Source organism: Oncorhynchus kisutch, linkage group LG25 (assembly GCF_002021735.2).
Source record: "Oncorhynchus kisutch isolate 150728-3 linkage group LG25, Okis_V2, whole genome shotgun sequence".
NCBI classification, from domain to species: domain Eukaryota; kingdom Metazoa; phylum Chordata; class Actinopteri; order Salmoniformes; family Salmonidae; genus Oncorhynchus; species Oncorhynchus kisutch.
The window spans coordinates 26,116,967-26,137,622 of record NC_034198.2 but is presented as its reverse complement, the minus strand read 5'-3'; the positions used below and the strand labels follow the sequence as shown (position 1 = coordinate 26,137,622).

The following is a 20,656-nucleotide window of genomic DNA, read 5'->3' as shown; positions in this document are numbered from 1 at the left end:
ATATACGAGTGATTGTTGTCCTATGGACAGAGTCTCCCACCTCAGCTGTAGATCTCTGCAGTTCATCCAGAGTGATCATGGGCCTCTTGGCTGCATCTCTGATCAGTCTTCTCCTTGTATGAGCTGAAAGTTTAGAGGGACGGCCAGGTCTTGGTAGATTTGCAGTGGTCTGATACTCCTTCCATTTCAATATTATCGCTTGCACAGTGCTCCTTGGGATGTTTAAAGCTTGGGAAATCTTTTTGTATCCAAATCCGGCTTTAAACTTCTTCACAACAGTATCTCGGACCTGCCTGGTGTGTTCCTTGTTCTTCATGATGCTCTCTGCGCTTTTAATGGACCTCTGAGACTATCACAGTGCAGGTGCATTTATACGGAGACTTGATTACACACAGGTGGATGGTATTTATCATCATTAGTCATTTAGGTCAACATTGGATCATTCAGAGATCCTCACTGAACTTCTGGAGAGAGTTTGCTGCACTGAAAGTAAAGGGGCTGAATAATTTTGCACGCCCAATTTTCAGTTTTTGATTTGGTAAAAAAGTTTGAAATATCCAATAAATGTCGTTCCACTTCATGATTGTGTCCCACTTGTTGCTGATTCTTCACAAAAAAATACAGTTTTATATCTATATGTTTGAAGCCTGAAATGTGGCAAAAGGTCGCAAAGTTCAAGGGGGCCGAATACTTTCGCAAGGGACTGTATCTTAAATACTTGAAAGTGTGTTTGACCCAGGTCTTCCCATAGGGTTTTTCTGCACTAGAAACCTATAGATCACTGTTGCAGTATCGATACATACCACTGACGTTTCTCTAACTCATGGTCTGCGTCCCCCGACTGTTGCCCACGGTCAACACCTCCATCTTCCCCAGTCCCCAGGGCTTCCTCCATGGAGCTCTCGCTATGAGACTCGGTGAAGAAAGTGTCCTCAGTGGCGTTGTTGACCAGAGGGGCCTTCTCACCTGGGTCCTGAGGACTGGCTCCTGAGGCATTGTCTTTACCCATTCCAGTCAGAGAAGAGTCATCCTGAGCAGCAGGCCTGCCTTCTGGGCCAGAAGAGGGCTCCTCCTTGCACCCCTGGTTCCCATGCCCAGTGCCCGGGACCCGTCTCTCCCCAGAAAGGCTGACTGTCTCTGGGGAGGCCTTGGGAGCTCCAGAGAAGCTGGAAGGGTCAGTTACTAGTTGGAGGACGCGCTTGTTTGTCTTCTCTGTCCCAGTTGGGTTGGCAGGCCTGTCCTTGGAGGTCTTTGTGGTACGCGGTGTGGACGATGAGGAGGATGAGGACTGGGCCGTGCTCTTGGATGTGCCTCCAGTTTTCTTAGGATGAGAGGATTTGGCTGAGAGGAAAGGAAACTTCATTAGATTTATGTCCTGTAGCATTTTATGCGCTTTTGTTAGTGCCTTCATGTCAAATGACCTGCCCAGGCACTACAGATGAACATGAGCCTTTTGTCTAAGTCTGACACATTAACAGTTAATGATGCATTGTCCCTGACAAATAACATATATTACTTCTATAGAATGTTGGGGGTCATGTGACAGAATAAGAAGAGTAAAATGATTATTATTATTTGGTTGGTGCTTATATTTGTCCTATTTCACACATGTACAAGTGTGTATTATAAGCATTTTTGCATATCCCAACTCTCCCTGAGACACCTTCATAGAGTGGGGTCATGGCCAGGGTCTAAGTCAAATATTATTAGTGGCTATGAAAGAGGTCATAATGTGGATAAGCCATTTGGCAGATATACAAAAGCTATTCAAAACCAAATAAACTACTGACACTCAACAAGAGAACAATGTGCACTCAAAATTATTATAGGAAGAGGATAACAATGGATATTAAACAGAAACAGCCCAAAATCTGGCATTTCTTCTAAGAAACTCATAAAATATCAAGTTAGGCATGCCCATTACAATCAACACAATTGTCCCTGGGTAGTGCAGTTTACTCCAGTGGGGTCAAACAAGTCACATGCACGGACGCTGGCGCACACACAGACACAAGACATGGCCACATTGCCCTGGGAAACCAAACGATCCATGAACCACATAATCATGCACCAAAGACAAAAAAAGCAAGGGTTTTCAGAAACCCTTGGAGGCTGGCAGGCAGGCAGGCAGGGGAACAAAGATGGGACACACAGTACACAGCGTATGTTATTGTAGTGCTATGCTGTCTGAAAATGGAGAAGTCTCTGCACGTAACTCTCTGTACACACTCTCCTCACTTCCTGTTTCACAACAAGAACAATTAAACGTTCAACTACTGTAAATCCCTAGCCTTCTAGCATGGACACTACCATTCAATCCTAAAGGGGAACAAGGAGGGATGCACTGATGGGCAGTGGGAGGCCTTCCACATGCGAAGACGGGTACATTCTCCATGCCAACAGGGCTCTCTCCCAACCAACCAGTGCCACTGATACTCACCGTTCCCAATGTAATTGTTTCGAGGGTTTTGTTTGGGCGGCAGAGCGGAAGCTTGCTTGCCTGTGCTTTTGGGCAGCTTTTTAACACCAGCGGTCCCGTCCCTGCGCCCTGCTGTAGCCCCACCAGCTGATTTGGGAGGAGCGGTGGTGGGATGTTTTTTAGCCTCCCGGGTTCTGGCCTGGTTTCCTTTTGGAGTAGCTTTGATTTCAGTCCTTACTAAGGGAGGTAGAGGAGGGGGGAGCAGAGCAACCTCTCCTGTAATTTACCAAACCCAGAGGGAGGGAGTCAGGGAGAGACAAACAAGGGTGGGACCATGTAGGAAAATGTGTCTAGCTTATACTCGTAAAAGTCGGGAACGTAAAGTGGCTCCATCATGTGCATATCTAAGGTAGGAAGCGAAGTCTAACAGACATGACCTGACCTCCAACCTAATGTGCATTATGATGTTGGGAGAAAAAAAATGGATCCATTTACATATCGGGATATTATTTTAGATGATATATCGTATTGTTTTGACAATATAGCACTAGTTGGCTGCACCAGCACCAAAACTCCAGTATCTTGTTCTCCATCTTCTTTTTAGCACACTTTTTCATCACTTTTATTTCCATGACTGATCAAAACTCGTTGCGCCCTGTATGATACAATGTATGTATGTATGTATTTTTATTTATTTTATTTCACCTTTATTTAACCAGGTAGGCAAGTTGAGAACAAGTTCTCATTTACAACTGCGACCTGGCCAAGATAAAGCAAAGCAGTGCGGCACAAACAACAACACAGTTACACATGGAATAAACACAATATACAGTCAATACAGTAGAAAAAAAAGTCTACATACAGTGTGTGCAAATGAGGTAGGATACCAGATGTAAGGCAATAAATAGGCCATAGTGGCAAAATAAATACAATATAGCAATTAAACACTGGAGTGATAAATGTGCAGAAGATGAGTGTACAAGTAGAGATACTGGGGTGCACAGGAGCAAAAATAAATGAAATAGATAACAGTATGGGGATGAGGTAGTTTGATAGGCTATTTACAGATGGGCTATGTCCAGGTGCAGTGATCTGTGAGCTGCTCTGACAGCTGGTGCTTAAAGCTAGTGAGGGAGATATGAGTCTCCAGCTTCAGTGATTTTTGCAGTTCGTTCCAGTCATTGGCAGCAGAGAACTGGAAGGAAAGGCGGCCAAAGGGGGACTTGGCTTTGGGGGTGACCAGTGAAATATACCTGCTGGAGCACGTGCTACGGGTGGGTGCTGCTATGGTAACCAGTGAGCTGAGATAAGGCAGGGCTTTACCTAGCAAAGACTTATAGATGAGCTGGAGCCAGTGGGTTTGGAAACTAATATGAAGCAAGGGCCAGCCAACGAGAGCATACAGTTCACAGTGGTGGGTGGTATATGGGGCTTTGGTGACTGCATCTACACTTAACCAGCATGGCTACCACAGCATTCTGCAGCAATACACCATCCCGTCTGGTTTGAGCTTTGTGGGACTATCATTTGTTTTTCAACAGGACAATGACCCAACACACTTACAGACTGTGTAAGGGCTATTTGACCAAGAAGGAGAGTGATGATGCTGCATCAGATGACCTGGCCTCCACAATCACCCGACCTCAACCCAATTGAGATGGTTTGGGATGAGTTGGACCGCAGAGTGAAGGAAAAACAACCAACAAGTGCTCATATGTGGTAATTCCTTCAAGACTGTTGGGAAAGAATTCCAGCTTAAGCTGGTTAAGAGAATGCCAAGAGTGTGCAAATCTGTCATCAAGGCAAAGGGTGGCTACTTTGAAGAATCTCAAATATAAAATATATTTTGATTTGTTTAAACCTTTTTTGGTTATTACATGATTCCATATGTGTTATTTCATAGTTTTGATGTCTTCACTATTATTCTACAATGTAGAAGATAGTAAAAAATAAAGAAAAACAATTGAATGAGTGGGTGTGTCCAAACTTTTGAATGGTACTGGTACACAAAATATATGTACATCTATCTATTTCGGAAGGGTTGGGGAAAAAAGCAGAAGACGAATGTCCATCTAGTATGGACTAATAAAGTATACCTTATAGAGTAGGATCATTTCTCTTTACATTCTTCTCATCACGACCAAGCTCCTGCTGCCTTCAATAAAGCAACAGACTATTGCCCTCAGTGCCAGGGCACTTTAGATGAGACATTGTCTGGGTATCTGCCCTGACATGGCGCCATAATGAACTGAGGCCTCATTTGAATCAGTCTTCCTGAACTGCACTGACCAGCTGAACCACTCTGAATGTGTTGTTGGAGAGAGCTCTAGCAGGTCATCCCAGTTTGTCTTTGGTCAGCAGTATTAAGAATAGGGGATTTCTGCTCTTTCGTTTCCCTATCTGACTGTCAAGGAGATTTAACATAGGTGTATCTGGATACATTCTGCTGGAGTGTGCAGCATTATGCCTATCAGTCAGGGGCTACTGCTAAAAGATCAACAGCAATGGAGACGTGTTAATAGATATGGGATGGAAAAATTGAATTGAGGAACCCCCACAACACTTAAAAAGCTTCAGATGGCAATACTCCTGCAGGTCTAAAAGGGTGATATTGACCATTAGTGGATGGGTTATTGTTCTGTTCAGACTCCTGCTTGGAGGTCAAAGCCAAAATAGGAAGCGCTAGTGGACACATTATTCAATTGGAGCTCACCGAATGGATTTAGACCATGCCATTTCATTTAGCTTTGGCCTGCTTGCAGACAAACATGTTAAAAGCATTCCAGTATACCTGCTTTGTCCTCAGCATTCTCCGACCCTTTTGTCTTCTCCTCCAAAGGTGTTTGCGGAGACTCCATGTCAACTTTGACCTCATCTGACCCCACACTAGGCGTTGCATGGCCATTTAGATTCTCAGAGTTCACTGGCTCCTCTGGTGCAAATGAAACATTTAAGAGTTAGCAAGGGGTGAGAATGGGGTACATTTTAGCTGACATTACCTGACATTTAACTGACAGCTATTTTACTACATCCATTAATTATACAGTACACACAAGGAATGTAAGAAGAAAGGAGGCTTCCGTCTCGAGACATTTACCATTGGATTAGCTCCCCTAAGAACAAAATTACATTTGTCTTCCTTGATGCAGATTTGAGGTAATGTTACATTGGTGTTAAACAATGCGTGGGAGGGGACTACAGTACAGTGTACCAGGAGGACACAAACAACTTAGATGGAACTGCAGTTTGGGTTTCTTCCCCATCGTAGCAACAGCTAACATCAGGTGGTATTCCACTTCCTGATGACGTAGAGGAAAACGGGGGTTTGGGGCGGGACTTCTACTCAATACTACAATAAACAAATGGAACACTTAGCACACCGTTAGATTTCATTAATTTTCCCGCCATAACTCACCTTGATCGGGAATGAGAACGCCTCTTCTTATCAGCTCCTCTCGACTTTGCCTCGTGGAGATTTTCCTCTCCAGAACTATGGAGATGAGCATGGCAGAGTTGTTAATCATTGACCAGATGCAGTCATTAATTCTATGCCTTTTGCAATGACATGGGAGGATATTACCCACTGCACCCCCCCCCACCCCACCCCACACACTAAATAAAAGTACAGGAACAATTACACAGAGGAATCAATTACAACAGGCCATGTGAAAGATGAACAGCTTAGGGAAATGGTTCCATGATGCAGTCGGGAAAGTAAGCCCATTAAATATGTAAATTATGATCCCTCGAAGGCTTTATGGAACTCCGATTCTCTATCATGTTTTATTTATTTAACCTTTATTTAACCAGGTAGGATACTGCGACCTAGCCAAGATAAATCAAAGCAGTGCGACACAAGCAACAACACAGAGTTACACAGGAATAAACAAACACCCAGTCAAATATACAATATAAAAAGTCTATCTACAGTGTGTGCAAATGAGGTAGGATAAGGGAGGTAAAGCAATAAATAGGCCACGGTGGCAATATAATTACAATATAGCAATTAAACACTGGAGTGATAGATGTGCAGAAGGTGTGTGTGCAAGTAGAGATACTGGGGTGCAAAGGAGCAAAATAAATAACAGTATGGGGGATGAGGTAGTTGGATGGGCTATTTACAGATGGGATATGTACAGGTGCAGTGATCTGTGAGCTGCTCTGACAGCTGGTGCTTAAAGCTAGTGAGGGAGATATGAGTCTCCAGCTTCAGTGATATTTGCAGTTCGTTCTAGTCATTGGCAGCAGAGAACTGGAAGGAAAGGCAGCCAAAGAAGGAATTGGCTTTGGGGGTGAACAGTGAGATATACCTGCTAGAGCGCGTGCTACGGGTGGGTGCTGCTATGGTGACCAGTGAGTTGAGATAAGGCGGGCCTTTACCTAGCAAAGACTTATAGATGACCTGGAGCCAGTGGATTTGGCGACGAATATGAAGCGAGGGCCAGCCAACGAGAGCATAAAGTTTGCAGTGCTTGGTAGTATTTGGTGCTTTGGTGACAAAACGGATGGCACTGAGATCGGCGATGTCATTTACAAAATAGTCTAAGTCAAGGATCGGTAGGATAGTCAGTTTTACGAGGGTGTATTTGGCAGCATGAGTGAAGGATGCTTTGTTGCGAAATAGGAAGCCGATTCTAGATTTAATTTTGGATTGGAGATGCTTAATTTGAGTCTGGAAGGAGAGTTTACAGTCTAACCAAACACCTAGGTATTTGTAGTTGTTCACATATTCTAAGTCAGAACCATCCAGAGTAGTGATGCTGGGCGGGCGGGCAGGTGTGGGCAGCGATCGGTTGAAGAGCATGCATTTAGTTTTACCTGCATTTAAGAGCAGTTGTAGGCCACGGAAGGAGAGTTGTATGGCATTGAAGCTTGTATGGAGGTTAGTTAACCTGTCTGGGAACGGGGTTCCGCGGAACCCCTCGCCAACAGCCAGTGAAATTGCAGGGAGCCAAATTCAAACAACAGAAATCTCATAAATCACTTTTCTCAAATATACAAGTATTAGGCACCATTTTAAAGATAAAATTCTCATTAATCCAGCCACAGTGTCGGATTTCAGAAAGGCGTTTACAGCGAAAGCTCCACAAACGATTATGTTAGGTCACCACCAAGTCACAGAAAAACACAGCCATTTTTCCAGCCAAAGAGAGGAGTTACAAAAAGCAGAAATATAGATAAAAATTCATCACTAACCTTTGATGATCTTCATCAGATGACACTCATAGGACTTCATGTTACACAATACATGTATGTTTTGTTTGATAAAGTGCATATTTATATCCAAAAATCTCATTTTACATTGGCGTGTTATGTTCAGTAGTTCCAAAACATGCAGTGATTTTGCAGAGAGCCACATCAATTTACAGAAATAATCATAATAAACATTGATAATAGATACACCTATTATACATGGAACTTTAGATAAACTTATCCTTGATGCAACCGCTGTGTCAGATTTTTTAAAAACTTTACGGAAAAAGCATACCATGCAATAATCTGAGTACGGCGCACAGAGCCCAAACCAGCCAAAGAAATATCCGCCATGTTGGAGTCAACAGAAGTCAGAAATAGCATTCTAAATATTCACTTACCTTTTATGATCTTCATCAGAATGCACTCCCAGGAATCCCAGTTCCACAATAAATGTTTGATTTGTTCGATAAAGTTAATCATATATGTCCATATACCTCCTTTTGTTAGGGCGTTTGGTAAACAAATCCAAACGCACGTGCAAGTCCAGCGGAAAGGTCGGACGAAACATCCAAACATTTCCGTTACATTCCATAGAAACATGTCAAACGATGCATAGAATCAATCTTTAGGATGTTTTTAACATAAATCTTCAATGATGTTTTAACCGGAGAATTCCTTTGTCTGTAGAAAAGCAATGGAACGCGAGCTAACTCTCACATGACCGCGCGTCACGAGCCCGTGGCTCTCTGCCAGACATCTAACTCATTCCCCTCTCATTCAGCCCCCCTTCACAGTAGATGCCTGAAACAATGTTCTAAAGACTGTTGATCTAGTGGAAGCTTTAGGAAGTGCAAGATGACCAATATCCCACTGTATCTTCAATAGGGGCTGAGTTGAAAAACATCAAACCTCAGAATTCCCACTTCCTGGCTTGATTTTTTTCTCAGGTTTTTGCCTGGCATATGAGTTCTGTTATACTCACAGACATCATTCAAACCGTTTTAGAAACTTCAGAGTGTTTTATATCCAATACTACTAATAATATGCATATATTAGCATCTGGGACTGAGTAGCAGGCAATTTACTCTGGGCATGCTTTTCATCCAAAAGTGAAAATGCTGCCCTCTATCCCAATGAAGTTAACACAGTGTCCAAAGAAGGGCCAGAAGTATTGTGTCTTCTGCGTAGACGTGGATCAGAGAATCACCAGCAGCAAGAGCGACATCATTGATGTATACAGAGAACAAAGTCAGCCCGAGAATTTAACCCTGTGGCACCCCCATAGAGACTGCCAGAGGTCCGGACAACAGGCCCTCCGATTTGACACACTGAACTCTGTCTGAGAAGTCGTTGGTGAACCAGGCGAGGCAGTCATTTGAGAAACCAAGGCTGTTGAGTCTGCCGATATGAATGTGGTGATTGACAGAGTCGAAAGCCTTGGCCAGGTCGATGAATACAGCTGCACAGTATTGGCTTTTATCGATGGCGGTTGTGATATCGTTTAGGACCTTGAGCATGGCTGAGGTACACCCATGACCAGCTCGGGAAACCAGATTGCATAGCGGAGAAGGTAAGGTGGGATTCGAAATGGTCAGTGATCTGTTTGTTAACTTGGCTTTCGAAGACCTTAGAAAAGGCAGGGTAGGATAGATATAGGTCTGTAGCAGTTTTGGTCTAGAGTGTCTTCTCCTTTGAAGAGGGGGATGACCGCGGCAGCTTTCCAATCTTTGGGGATCTCGGACGATACGAAAGAGGTTGAAAAGGCTAGTAATAGGGGTTGCAACAATTTCTGCAGATACATTTTAGAAAGAGAGGGTCCAGATTGTCTAGCCCAGCTGATTTGTAGGGGTCCAGATTTTGCAGATCTTTCAGAGAATCAGCTATCTGATTTGAGTGAAAGAGAAATGGGGCAGGCTTTGTCAAGTTGCTGTGGGGGGTGCAGGGCTGTTGACCAGGGTAGGGGTAGCCAGGTGGAAAGCATGGCCAGCCGTAAAAAAAAAATGCTTATTGAAATTCTCAATTATCATGGATTTATCGGTGGTGACAGTGTTTCCTAGCCTCAGTGCAGTGGGCAGCTGGGTGAGGGGTGGTTGTTTGACCGTAGACCCATTATAGACACAGGCAATGAGGCAGTGATCGCTGAGATCCTGGTTGAAGACAGCAGAGGTGTATTTGGAGGGCAGGTTGGTTAGGATGATATCTAAGAGGGTGCCCGTTTTTACGTATTTGGGGTTGTACCTGGTAGGTTCATTGATAATTTGTGTGAGATTGAGGGCATCAAGCTTAGATTGTAGGATGGCCAGGGTGTTAAGCATGTCCCAGTTTAAGTTAAGGTCACCTAACAGCACGACACCACCTAACATCATTAACAGTACTTGCATGACAATCTCACAGTGAAGTGTTACATGAGCCTTTAGGTGAGATTGTGTTTGTGTTCAAGATAATGGATTAGTACTAACTAGAGGCTGTCCAAGGTGAGATAAAAGGAGTAAACTGCATAGGACTAATACAATACCTGGTATGACTAGGGCTGTGGAGGTCTTGACATTTTATCAGGCGGTTATTGTCATGCAAATGACTCCCAGTCTCACAGTAATTGACCTTTTAATTAACATAAAAACACGTTTAGCATCTCCAGGCCTACACACATAGGCCTACAAGCCACTGATGCGTGTCTTTGGAACATTTGAATGAATCCATTTACTATACATCACAATAAATCCATTATTTTAGGCATGTCTAAAGAAACATTATGATATGAATAAAATGTATTTCAGAAGAAAAGAATATGAGTTGTCCTACTGTATGTTATCTGGATATGTGCCATACCATAGGCTGTAGGCTTGTTCATTTAGTAGACAAGATATTGCTTATAAATCCTGTGCCATTATTTTATATTATCTGATTTTATAGTAAGAAGAATATAATTGACCTTAGCTGGATAAAATAGAAAATATATATTTTCCCATTCTGGAGTGAGTGAGCATATGGAGTGGCTATGTTGAGCGTAAAAGTGATCATTTGAAACAGGTCCTTATGCTAGATTTGGAGTTATTTGGCCACTTTAGTTGTGAATTATACAAACCTTAGAATGTATATGGGACTGCATGGTGCGTCTATAGGCTATTGAAGACTTGAGAATGCAAGCTTTTTTTGTGGCTCTCTGTTCCTTGCCTCAGGCTGCACACACTCTTCTCTTTTTTTTCACCTTTATTTAACTAGGCAAGTCAGTTAAGAACAAATTCTTATTTTCAATGACGGCCTAGGAACAGTGGGTTAACTGCCTGTTCAGGGACAGAACGACAGATTTGTATCTTATCAGCTTGGGGGTTTGAACTTGCAACCTTCCGGTTACTAGTCCAACGCTCTAACCACTAGTGACCATATTTCACCCATCAGACTATTCTAAATGTAATCTTGTCTTCACTAATATGTCAAAGTTGTTTCGATTTAGAATGGCCCATTATAAAATGGGCAAGAACAGGTGTAGGGGGAAAAAGAGATGTCATCCACATGCCTTCGAATGGAGGCCGCTTTCCCGTAGCTTGTTTTTCAATCATGCAGGGTAGGTTACTCTGGTATTATAGTGGAGCATGTGCTTAATATGAGCAGCTGAAAACTAAATATAGTAGCAGATGGGATCCTCCTCTTTTTAGTGGCAACCATCAAAACTCTGCTTTCACACTGGGCTCATAGGAACACCGATTTCACTCCACTGTTTGAGGAGCATGCAGCCTCTCGCTGTGCGACAGGTTTTTTCCGCCCAAACTCTGTATGCCATGGGATGTCCAACCCTGTTCCTGCAGCTTCATTTGGGAAACAAAGTCAAATCAGTTTGTTAGGGAATATTGATAGTAACTTTTTTTCGCAAGTAAACATTTAATTTAACTATTGACAGCCCCCCTCTCTGCACGTTCGAGAAAGGAGAGAGAGGGAAACGCACAGTGGTGAGATATTCTGTAACTAGGGGTAATGTCAGTCTATTAATTATGATTTTTTTTTTTTAAATGCCCTATTACTAGGCTATTTTGGGTGTTTTGAATTAATCACCCCCTTAGAAAGTGCTGTCCATTTAGTTGTATTAGGCTTTGAAACGAGATTCACAACGACCGTGTTTTCCACTCAGTTTCAACCTGTTGTTGAACTTCTTTCTTCAAATTGATCGATCACAGTGAAGTGAGTTTTAAAAGCATGATAATGTTTTGATGATAAGTGTTTGATGTGATTTTTAATGGCATTTGCATTGATGTCAGAGTGGTTTGAGGGACAATAGAGTGCTGAGTACCAGGCCATTAGCGACCTGACGGTCATTAGTGAGTTGGGTACTACCAAAGCATGTCCAGAGTGCATAAAAGGAGATTACAGTGACTCAACGGTCAAGTGGAATTTTACTGCGGTCATGACTCATGACTGCCGGTGTGGCGGTAATACGGTCACCGCAACAGTCCTAGGTATGACCATTCTTCAGTCCACACCAGAGGAGTATTCTCAAGCCTTCTGAAGCCTTTAGATAATGTAATCTGCTTACAACTTTAATTTAGTCCTAGTTCTTCTAGTTTTCCATAGAAATAGTAACTGACTTTAAGCATAAAGTTTCACTCATACTAGTTACACGAGAAGGTTGGATTTTATACCACCTTGCATGTGACAGATATTTCGATAGGCTGGCATAGACTGGGGATACACTGCTGACTATTGGCGGCCCAGATACAGCCATCCAACACTTTAGCCATGCAAGAGCACAAAAAGCTAATTTTGTTCAAATGAGATGCTGCCAGACAATCACTTCCACTGTAACACAGCTAATGGAGAGCATTTGTGTTCTAAAAACAATTATCACACGAAGAGTTGAACCTGAGAAGTCCTTTCCACTACCAGCCAACAGACCTGGGTTCAAATAGTATTGCTTTTCTTTCAAACAGCTGCACTTGATTGAGCTTGCCTGGCACAATGGAACAAATGGGTTAGAACCAACAATGTAAACCCCACCCAGACAGGCTCCATCAAATGGTGAAAGTATTTGAAAGAAAACGAAAATGATTTGAAGCCAGGTCTAGAATGACATGAAGAGCTCAACATGACTGCATATGATGATCAGATATCACTTCATTTAGTTCTGTTTCATAGTACAGACAGTGGAGGATGCTTGAGAAATTAAACCCATGATCACACTTCTATTCTTTGGCAGCACCGAATTCATTTCAAACCTGCCCATAGCCAGCCTATATTCTATCTCTCAAGATCTTTACATAAATGTAAATTGTCAATATCACAAGATTTACATTAGTTAAGGTATTCACACTATGTAGCTTGCCAGGCATTTCAGCGTCATGCAAGATACAAACAAATGGCTTTGTGTGTGTGTGTGTGTGTGTGTGTGGGGGGGGGGGGGGATAGTGAATAGTGAATATTCCCTATTCAGGGGATAGTGAATAGAACAAGTTTCATGTTAGCATGAAAACATATGGCATGGCAACAAAGGAATAGTTGGCTACAGCATAATAAAACAGTATGTGACCAGGCTACTTCAGATGTACCTTTGGATAGGTCCTGAAACTTGTCACTGGGTTTCTTCTTGCGCCATTTCCAGGGTTTGAAGATCTTCCCTATAGTGGAGAGCTTCCCCTTCTGCTTCAGTGGAGGAGTCTGGGTGCTGCCCACCACAACATCACAGTTGGACAGAGATGCTTTTTCCAGTCCATCAACTGTGGGGAAATCACACAAGGACACACCTGATCAGAAAACATACTTACTTAGCCCTGTTCATTCCTACGTGGAACATAGGGTTGCAAAATTACCGGTAATTTACCAAGTTATCTGAACTTTCTATAATTGTGGTAATTAACAGGTAATCTATGGTAACTTTGGTAATATATTTGAATTACAAATACATATTTATTAATCTGTGTACATATTGTCCATGGGTTTCTAGTAAATAGACCAAAGGTTCAAAGGAAAAGAGCCTAATAAATGAAAAAAGCATTTAAATCAACAATGGCATAATTTTCTATTAACTCTGCAACTCTTCCAACTAATACACTTTTCACAACACACTTTTTTTCACAACTGCCACCAGTTTGGCATCAAAACATTTACAAAAACATATTGACATAGTAAAATAAATAAATATACTTGATATCGAAATTCCTGTAGTTTACTGGTAAACTTTGAAAGTTACCAGTAATCGACCCTCCATTTGCAACACTATGCTTTAAGAATTACTAAACACAACATGAGAAAGCGGATGTTGCACAATGGTGAATTCACTTCAGTATGCGTCAGAAATAAACATGTACTTTCACATGACTTTAAATTAGGTTTTCTAGGTCAATCATTGTCAACAATTAACCCAACTTTGTTGCATTTAATAATATATCTTCTTTGCTAAACAAATCATAATCTCCATAGCAAAGCAAAAGAGCAGATAAAACCTTTTGATAACCCACGTGCAGCCCTGTTTCACAGTGATTCATTTGTTGCTGTACTTGGCCTTAGCAACCAGATTCATGTCCTTCCCTAATCCTTTCCATTCCTGTTTGAAAGTAAGAAACCAGGGGAATGGGAACAGGCTGGAATGCTAAGGCTGGAGGGGGGAAAAAAGAGGTGTGGTGTTTCCTCATGCCTCACTTCTCAGGAATAGGGAGGTTCCATGGCTCATGGCTGCTGAATGTTGTTTTCTCCGCACCATCCATCCTTCCATCCATCCATACATACATACATAAAACATTGCTACCACAGAGGACAGTGGAAGATTATCCACCTACTTATTTGAAAAGATTAAGAAGTGGAATCATCGCCTCAACGATTAACTGTGGCGTCCCCCAAAGCTCCGTCTTAGGACCCATTCCTTTCCTAATCAGGAAACGCAACATCCAATTCCACAAGAACATAAACACAACCCCAGACTCCCTCCTCTTCATAACTCCCAATTCCTCTGGTCCCCAATGCCTCAGTGAACTCTTCAGCCCCAAACAGTCTTCACGTACACGCCGGTCAAATTATCAATGACTCCTTGCAGTTCAAAAGACGCACCTAAAAACAATGGGTCACTGAGCATTCTGCTGTCTCGACCCCCGGCTCTGGAACGAGCCCCCCCCCACCCACCTCCGCATGCCCCAGGCCACCACTGCCTTGAAGTCTGAGCTAAAGAAACACTTCTTCAAACTGGATTTCGCTTAATGTGATTGTTGTGGTATCTGTTGTCAGCCTTATACATTCGTTTCAAGTTATTATTTTGTCCATGTCGCCTCCTTTATTAAATGTATGTATCTCGTATAATATGAGGCTGCTTGCGATCTTTTAATTTCTTGCTTTAAGTTTTTTTAGCTCTTTAATTCAAGGTTTTTCTCCATTTAATGGTAGCTCTCAATTTAAGGAGCTTTGTGATTTATGTCTGTAAATGAAAAGCGCTCTACAAATGCAATTATTATAGTATGTTTGATGTTTGTTTTGATTGCTGAAGGAGCACATCCTTGTTCAGGAAAATAAACACTTAATACCCAAGGATGATTTATTAAAATTGAATTAAAGAAAGGTGTTTAAAAAAACATGGTGGGACAGAAACCCGAACCATCTCAAGAACAACTCAAGCTCTGTTTCATTTAATGTCCAGGTAGCTGTAAATAAGCAGCACAACTGCATATGAAATCATGGGTCTCTGTCTGTTGGAGGGGAAGTGAAGTGAGGCCTGTCCAAACAAAAGGGGAACACAAGAGCAACACATGGGAGGTTCCCAAGACAGTGTAAAAAATAATGTGCTTGAGAAACATAGGAAGTGTCAAACATTTAGGACCTATTCCAACTACGAGAGATGGAGGAGAGTCTAAGGAGCAGAGGGGCCAAATAGATTTCCACTTTTCAATTCACATTACATAATTGCCTTACCTTTCATTGTGGCTTGCAACATGACATTCTTGGTCCGCAGCTCAACTTCACCGTACATATCACAGTGGCCACTAGCTAGTAAGCAAACTATTTATCAATCCAAGTAACTTTTCTTCTAAAACATATGACAATATGTTAAACCAAACCATATTACACTCTTGAATAAAGCGACAATCCACAAGCATGTGCAGACAATTAAAGGGTTTATTTTAACATCCGCTACACCATTTCCTGGTTGCTAACATTCTAATAGCTCACCTAATTTCAGTTTGTGACAAAGCAAGCAAATATAGTATAGAGAATCATTGTACCATCTAAACCGGTGTGAAAAATCCTTTCCATAACCAAAAATATTGTATTTTCAGCTGGTGTACAACTCTGAAATTAAAAGACACAAAAGCAAAACTTAACGGGAAGCATAGAAATAACGCACATACAGTTGAAGTCGGAAGTTTACATACACCTTAGACAAATACATTTAAACTCAATTCCTGACATTTAATCCTAGTACAAATTTCCTGTTTTAGGTCAGTTGGGATCACCACCTATTTTAAGAATGTGAAATGTCATAATAATAGGAGAGAGAATGATTTATTTCAGCTTTAATTTCTTTCATCACATTCCCAGTGGGTCAGATGTTCACATACACTCAATTAGTATTTGGTAGCATTGCCTTTAAATTGTTTAACTTGGGTCAAACGTTTTGGGTAGCCTTCGGGTAGCCTTCCACAAGCTTCCCAAAATAAGTTGGGTGAATTTTGGCCCATTCCCCCTGACAGAGCTGGTGTAACTGAGTCAGGTTCATAGGCCTCCTTGCTCGCACACGCCTTTTCAGTTCTGCCCACAAATTTTCTATAGGACTGAGGTCAGGGCTTTGTGCCACTCCAATACCTTGACTTTGTTGTCCTTAAGCCATTTTGCCACAACTTTGGATGTATGCTTGGGGTCGTCGTCCATTTGGAAGACCCATTTGCGACCAAGCCCTAACTTCCTGACTGATGTCTTGAGATGTTGCTTCAATATATCCACATAATTTTCCGTCCTCATGATGCCATCTACTTTGTGAAGTGCACCAGTCCCTCCTGCAGCAAAGCACCCCCACAACATGATGCTGCCACCCCTGTGCTTCACGGTTGGGATGGGATTCTTTGGCTTGCAAGCCTCCCCCATTTTCCTCCAAACATAACGATGGTCATTATGGCCAAACAGTTCTATTTTTGTTTCAGCAGAACAGAGGACATTTCTCCAAAATGTATGATATTTGTCCCCATGTGCAGTTGCAAAAGGTCTGGCTTTTTTATGGCAGTTTTGGAGAAGTGGCTTCTTCCATGCTGAGCGGCCTTTCAGGTTATGTTGATAAAGGACTCGTTTCACTGTGGATATAGATACTTTTGTACCCGTTACCTCCAGCATCTTCACAAGGTCCTTTGCTGTAGTTCTGGGATTGATTTGCACTTTTCACACCAAAGTATGTTCATCTCGGTGTTAATACTTGCGTGCTATTGTTTGTACAGATGAACGTGGTACCTTCAGGCATTTGGAAATTGCTCCCAAGGATGAACCAGACTTGTGGTGGTCTACAATTTTCTTCTGAGGTCTTGGCTGATTTATTTTGATTTTCCCATGATGTCAAGCAAAGAGGCACTGAGTTTGAAGGTAGGGATTGAAATACATCCACAGGTACACCTCCAATTGACTCAAATGATGTCAATTAGCCTATCAGAAGCTTCTAAAGCCATGATGTCATTTTCTGGAATTTTCCAAGCTGTTTAAAGGCACAATTACTTGTGTCATGCACAAAGTAGATGTCCTAACCGACTTGCCAAAACTATAGTTTGTTAACAAGAAATTTGTGGAGTGGTTGGAAAACAAGTTTTAATGACTCCAACCTAAGTGTATGTAAACATCAGACTTCCAACTGTAGAACAAATCGACCACTTCTTAGACATGCTTTTAATGAGAATGACAGATCTATAACTCACATTTCAATGTGAATTTGGTTGGGTCGCCCCAAAATTTATTGCAACTTTAAATTAGCTGACAAAAAAAAAAACTATTCCTGCTCTCTAGCTAACTAACATTAACAACATTCGTCATAATCAAGTAATGTTAGCATATAATAATGAACGTATACCCCTCCCATACGAATATAAAAGTACCGTACTGTTATCATACAATGCCATTCATATTATAGTATAGGCTACACAGCTATGTAACACTAGCTAGCTCAACAAAATAATTTCTGCATCCTCACATAAACATGCTGGCTATAGATGAATGCTGACGTTTAGCTGAACCATAGCTAGATAGTAGCTAGTGTAAGCCTAAAAGCTCCCGTATTAAAGTTACCTTGCCATGCCAGGCTTAATTTTATAAATATCATGGAAGTCATAATATGAGGTACAAGCAAAATCGCGACTGAAAACATTGATCATTCCCTTGGGAGCTGCTTCTCTCGGTGGAGGCCCAAAAAACAAGCAAAAAACACTATTGAAATGCAAAGCTACGGCGACAATTTCAGAATGAAACAGGCTGTTACTACAATTTCATGTAAAGAAAATCAATAAAACAGGAAAATATGGAAAATATTTGGAGTGGAGGCTCCTCAGAGGAGGAAGGGATGGACCATCCTCCTCAGTGAAATTTCATAAAAATAGTGAAACACTAAAGTTCTCCTTTTTAGATAAAACTATACTAAATATATTCATATGTCACCAAATAATTTATTAAAAACACACTGTTTTGCAATGAAGGTCCATAGTAACTTCAACAGCACTCTCTGGTGTAGCCAGAGGACAGCTAGCTTCTGCCCTCTTCTAGGTACATTGACTTCAATACAAAACCTAGGAGGCTCGTTGTCCTCACTTCCTTCCATAGTCCAACATGGTAATTTTGACCACCTCTGGAGGACGGCCTCCAACCAATCAAAGCTTTTCCAGTAGGAACTGAGATGTTGTCCATGTTGTCCATCCAATCATAGGGTTAGGATCAGATAATTAACCTAGTGTGTTGTATTGGGGTTGTGCCGCAGACCATTATGGGGGATGTTCCATGTGTTGAGAGGCTTGGTGAGTTGGTGACATTATTAGATAGAGATTGAAAAGTGATAGTTGAGCATTTTTTTAAATATTATTCAATTCAAATTTCTTCAAATTACAGGAGACGGAGGTAGATTATAAATAGTTTTCTTGATTTTAGAACTTTATTTTTGTGTCTAGTTACTGCAATTTATATCAAACTTCAGTAGCTTGCTAGCTACCAGCTCGAGTGTGCAGTTCACTGCAAATATTTTTTACTTTTTGTTTAAGTAACCCTTTCATTCTCTGGGGTACACGGAAAAGGTGCAAATTAAAACCGAGGGTCGACCTCTGCCTGAGATCAGTTTCATGAAGAAGGATGAAAAGGTGAGGGCATTTAATATAAATTGGCATCAAAAGTATAGCTGGTTAACAAGGAGCCTTTCATCAAGCCGCCTGTATTGCTAGCCTTGTCTGCTTTTTGGAAAGTGAGTCTTGGGCGAAAGGGGGAGGTATAGTGACCCGAAGAACATTGATCGTTCAGCTAAACGGCAAAACAAAAGCAGGGAGCATATAAATGCCCACATCAGATTCAAGCTTCAGGGAAAAAGCTGCATCGATCATGACAAAGGTCTGCGTATTCAAACTGCGCAACACAATGAGAAAGTAAGAATAAACAGGGATGATGTTCTCAAGCGGGTTATCAACACCACTGCGTTTTTGGGCATGCAAGAATTGGCTTTTAGAGAACACGACAAGAGGGATAGTTCCGCTAAGAAGTGCAACTACACGGAGCTTGCAGCGGTAATTGCACATTATGATGCTTTCTACTGTCTTTTCTGGGATGTCAAATCAATTCAGGACGATTTGATAGCTTCCATCACATCATCCATTAAAAGTTAGATTAAAGAGAGGTTGACACAGCGCATTTTTGGGGGCTTTCCACTTTCCTCCGGCATTTATTTAGCAAAGATGAGAACACATAATCACTCCGGACAGACAAGCAAAACCTCATTACATAAATGTTACAGCAGCCTAGGCTACACCTAAACATTAGAGATCTGACATTCTGTATGGGATAAAAACGGGAAAATCTTTCAGTCTGATCAACTGTAGGCTACTAATAAGAGCAGCTGCATACAGCCGATGTGCGCTGTCCATTTGGTCAGGGTAACTAATTGGTAATGTTATGTATTTATAGTCCATTTGTGTGTCAGGAGAAAATGTGAATGTGATCAAATTTGGTTTATATTCCAAATTGGGCTGGCAATTCTGTTCTTGCCACAATATGGACTTAGCCTTATGTGGTAAAAGACTATCTATTCCTGTGGCGGTCCTCATGACAGCCAGTAGCACTTGACGGTTTTTGCGACTGCACTTGAAGAAACTAAAAGTTGTTGACATTTTCCAGATCGACTGACCTTTATTGTCATTTCTCTTTGCTCATTTGAGCTGTTCTTGCTATAATATGGACTTGGTCTTTTACCAAATAGGGCTATCTTCCGTTACCTTGTCACAACATTGGCTCATTGGCTCAAACGCATTAAGAAGGAAAGAAATTTCACAAATTAACTTTTAAGAAGAAGAAGCATACCTGTTAATTGAAATGCATTCCAGGTAACTACCTCATGAAGCTGGTTGAGTGAATGCCAATGGCTACTTTGAAGAATCTCAAATATAACATTTACATTTGTATTTTTTTCTTTTTCATGGTATCCAAATTGGTAGTGGCAGTCTAGTCTCATCGCTGCAACTCCCGTACGGACTTGGGAGAGGCGAAGGTCGAGAGCCGTGCGTCCTCCGAAACACAACCCAACCAAGCCGCACTGCTTCTTGACAATGCCCACTTAACCCGGAAGCCAGCCGCACCAATGTGACGGAGGAAACACTGTACACCTGGCAATCGTTTCAGCGTGCACTGCACCCAGTTCGCCACGGAAGTTGCTAGTGCGCGATGGGACAAGGACATCCATGCCGGGCAAAACCCTCCCCTAACCTGGACAATGCTGGGCAAATTGTGTGCCGCTGCCCCATGGGTCTCCCTGTCGCGGCCGGCTGCGACAGAGCCTGGACTCGAACCCAGAATCTCTAGTGGCACAGCTAGCACTGCGATGCAGTGCCTTAGACCACTGCGCCACTC

The 20,656-nt window shown here is 41.9% G+C and overlaps 1 protein-coding gene across 4 annotated transcripts in view; it reads right to left on the bottom strand.

The window, feature by feature from the left end:
- phactr2 (phosphatase and actin regulator 2) overlaps positions 1–20,656 on the bottom strand; it is a 51,997-nt gene that overhangs the window by 12,373 nt on the left and 18,968 nt on the right. For 2 of the 4 annotated variants that reach the window (XM_020460644.2, XM_020460643.2), the window contains exons 2-6: positions 13,153–13,320; positions 5,835–5,909; positions 5,211–5,351; positions 2,441–2,695; positions 804–1,341 (exon numbers count right to left, since the gene is read on the bottom strand). In XM_020460644.2, the coding sequence (XP_020316233.1) occupies positions 804–1,341; positions 2,441–2,695; positions 5,211–5,351; positions 5,835–5,909; positions 13,153–13,320 (1,177 nt within the window). The remainder of the gene's footprint in view (positions 1–803; positions 1,342–2,440; positions 2,696–5,210; positions 5,352–5,834; positions 5,910–13,152; positions 13,321–20,656) is intronic. The other 2 variants (XM_020460645.2, XM_020460646.2) reach the window with 2 other exon arrangements.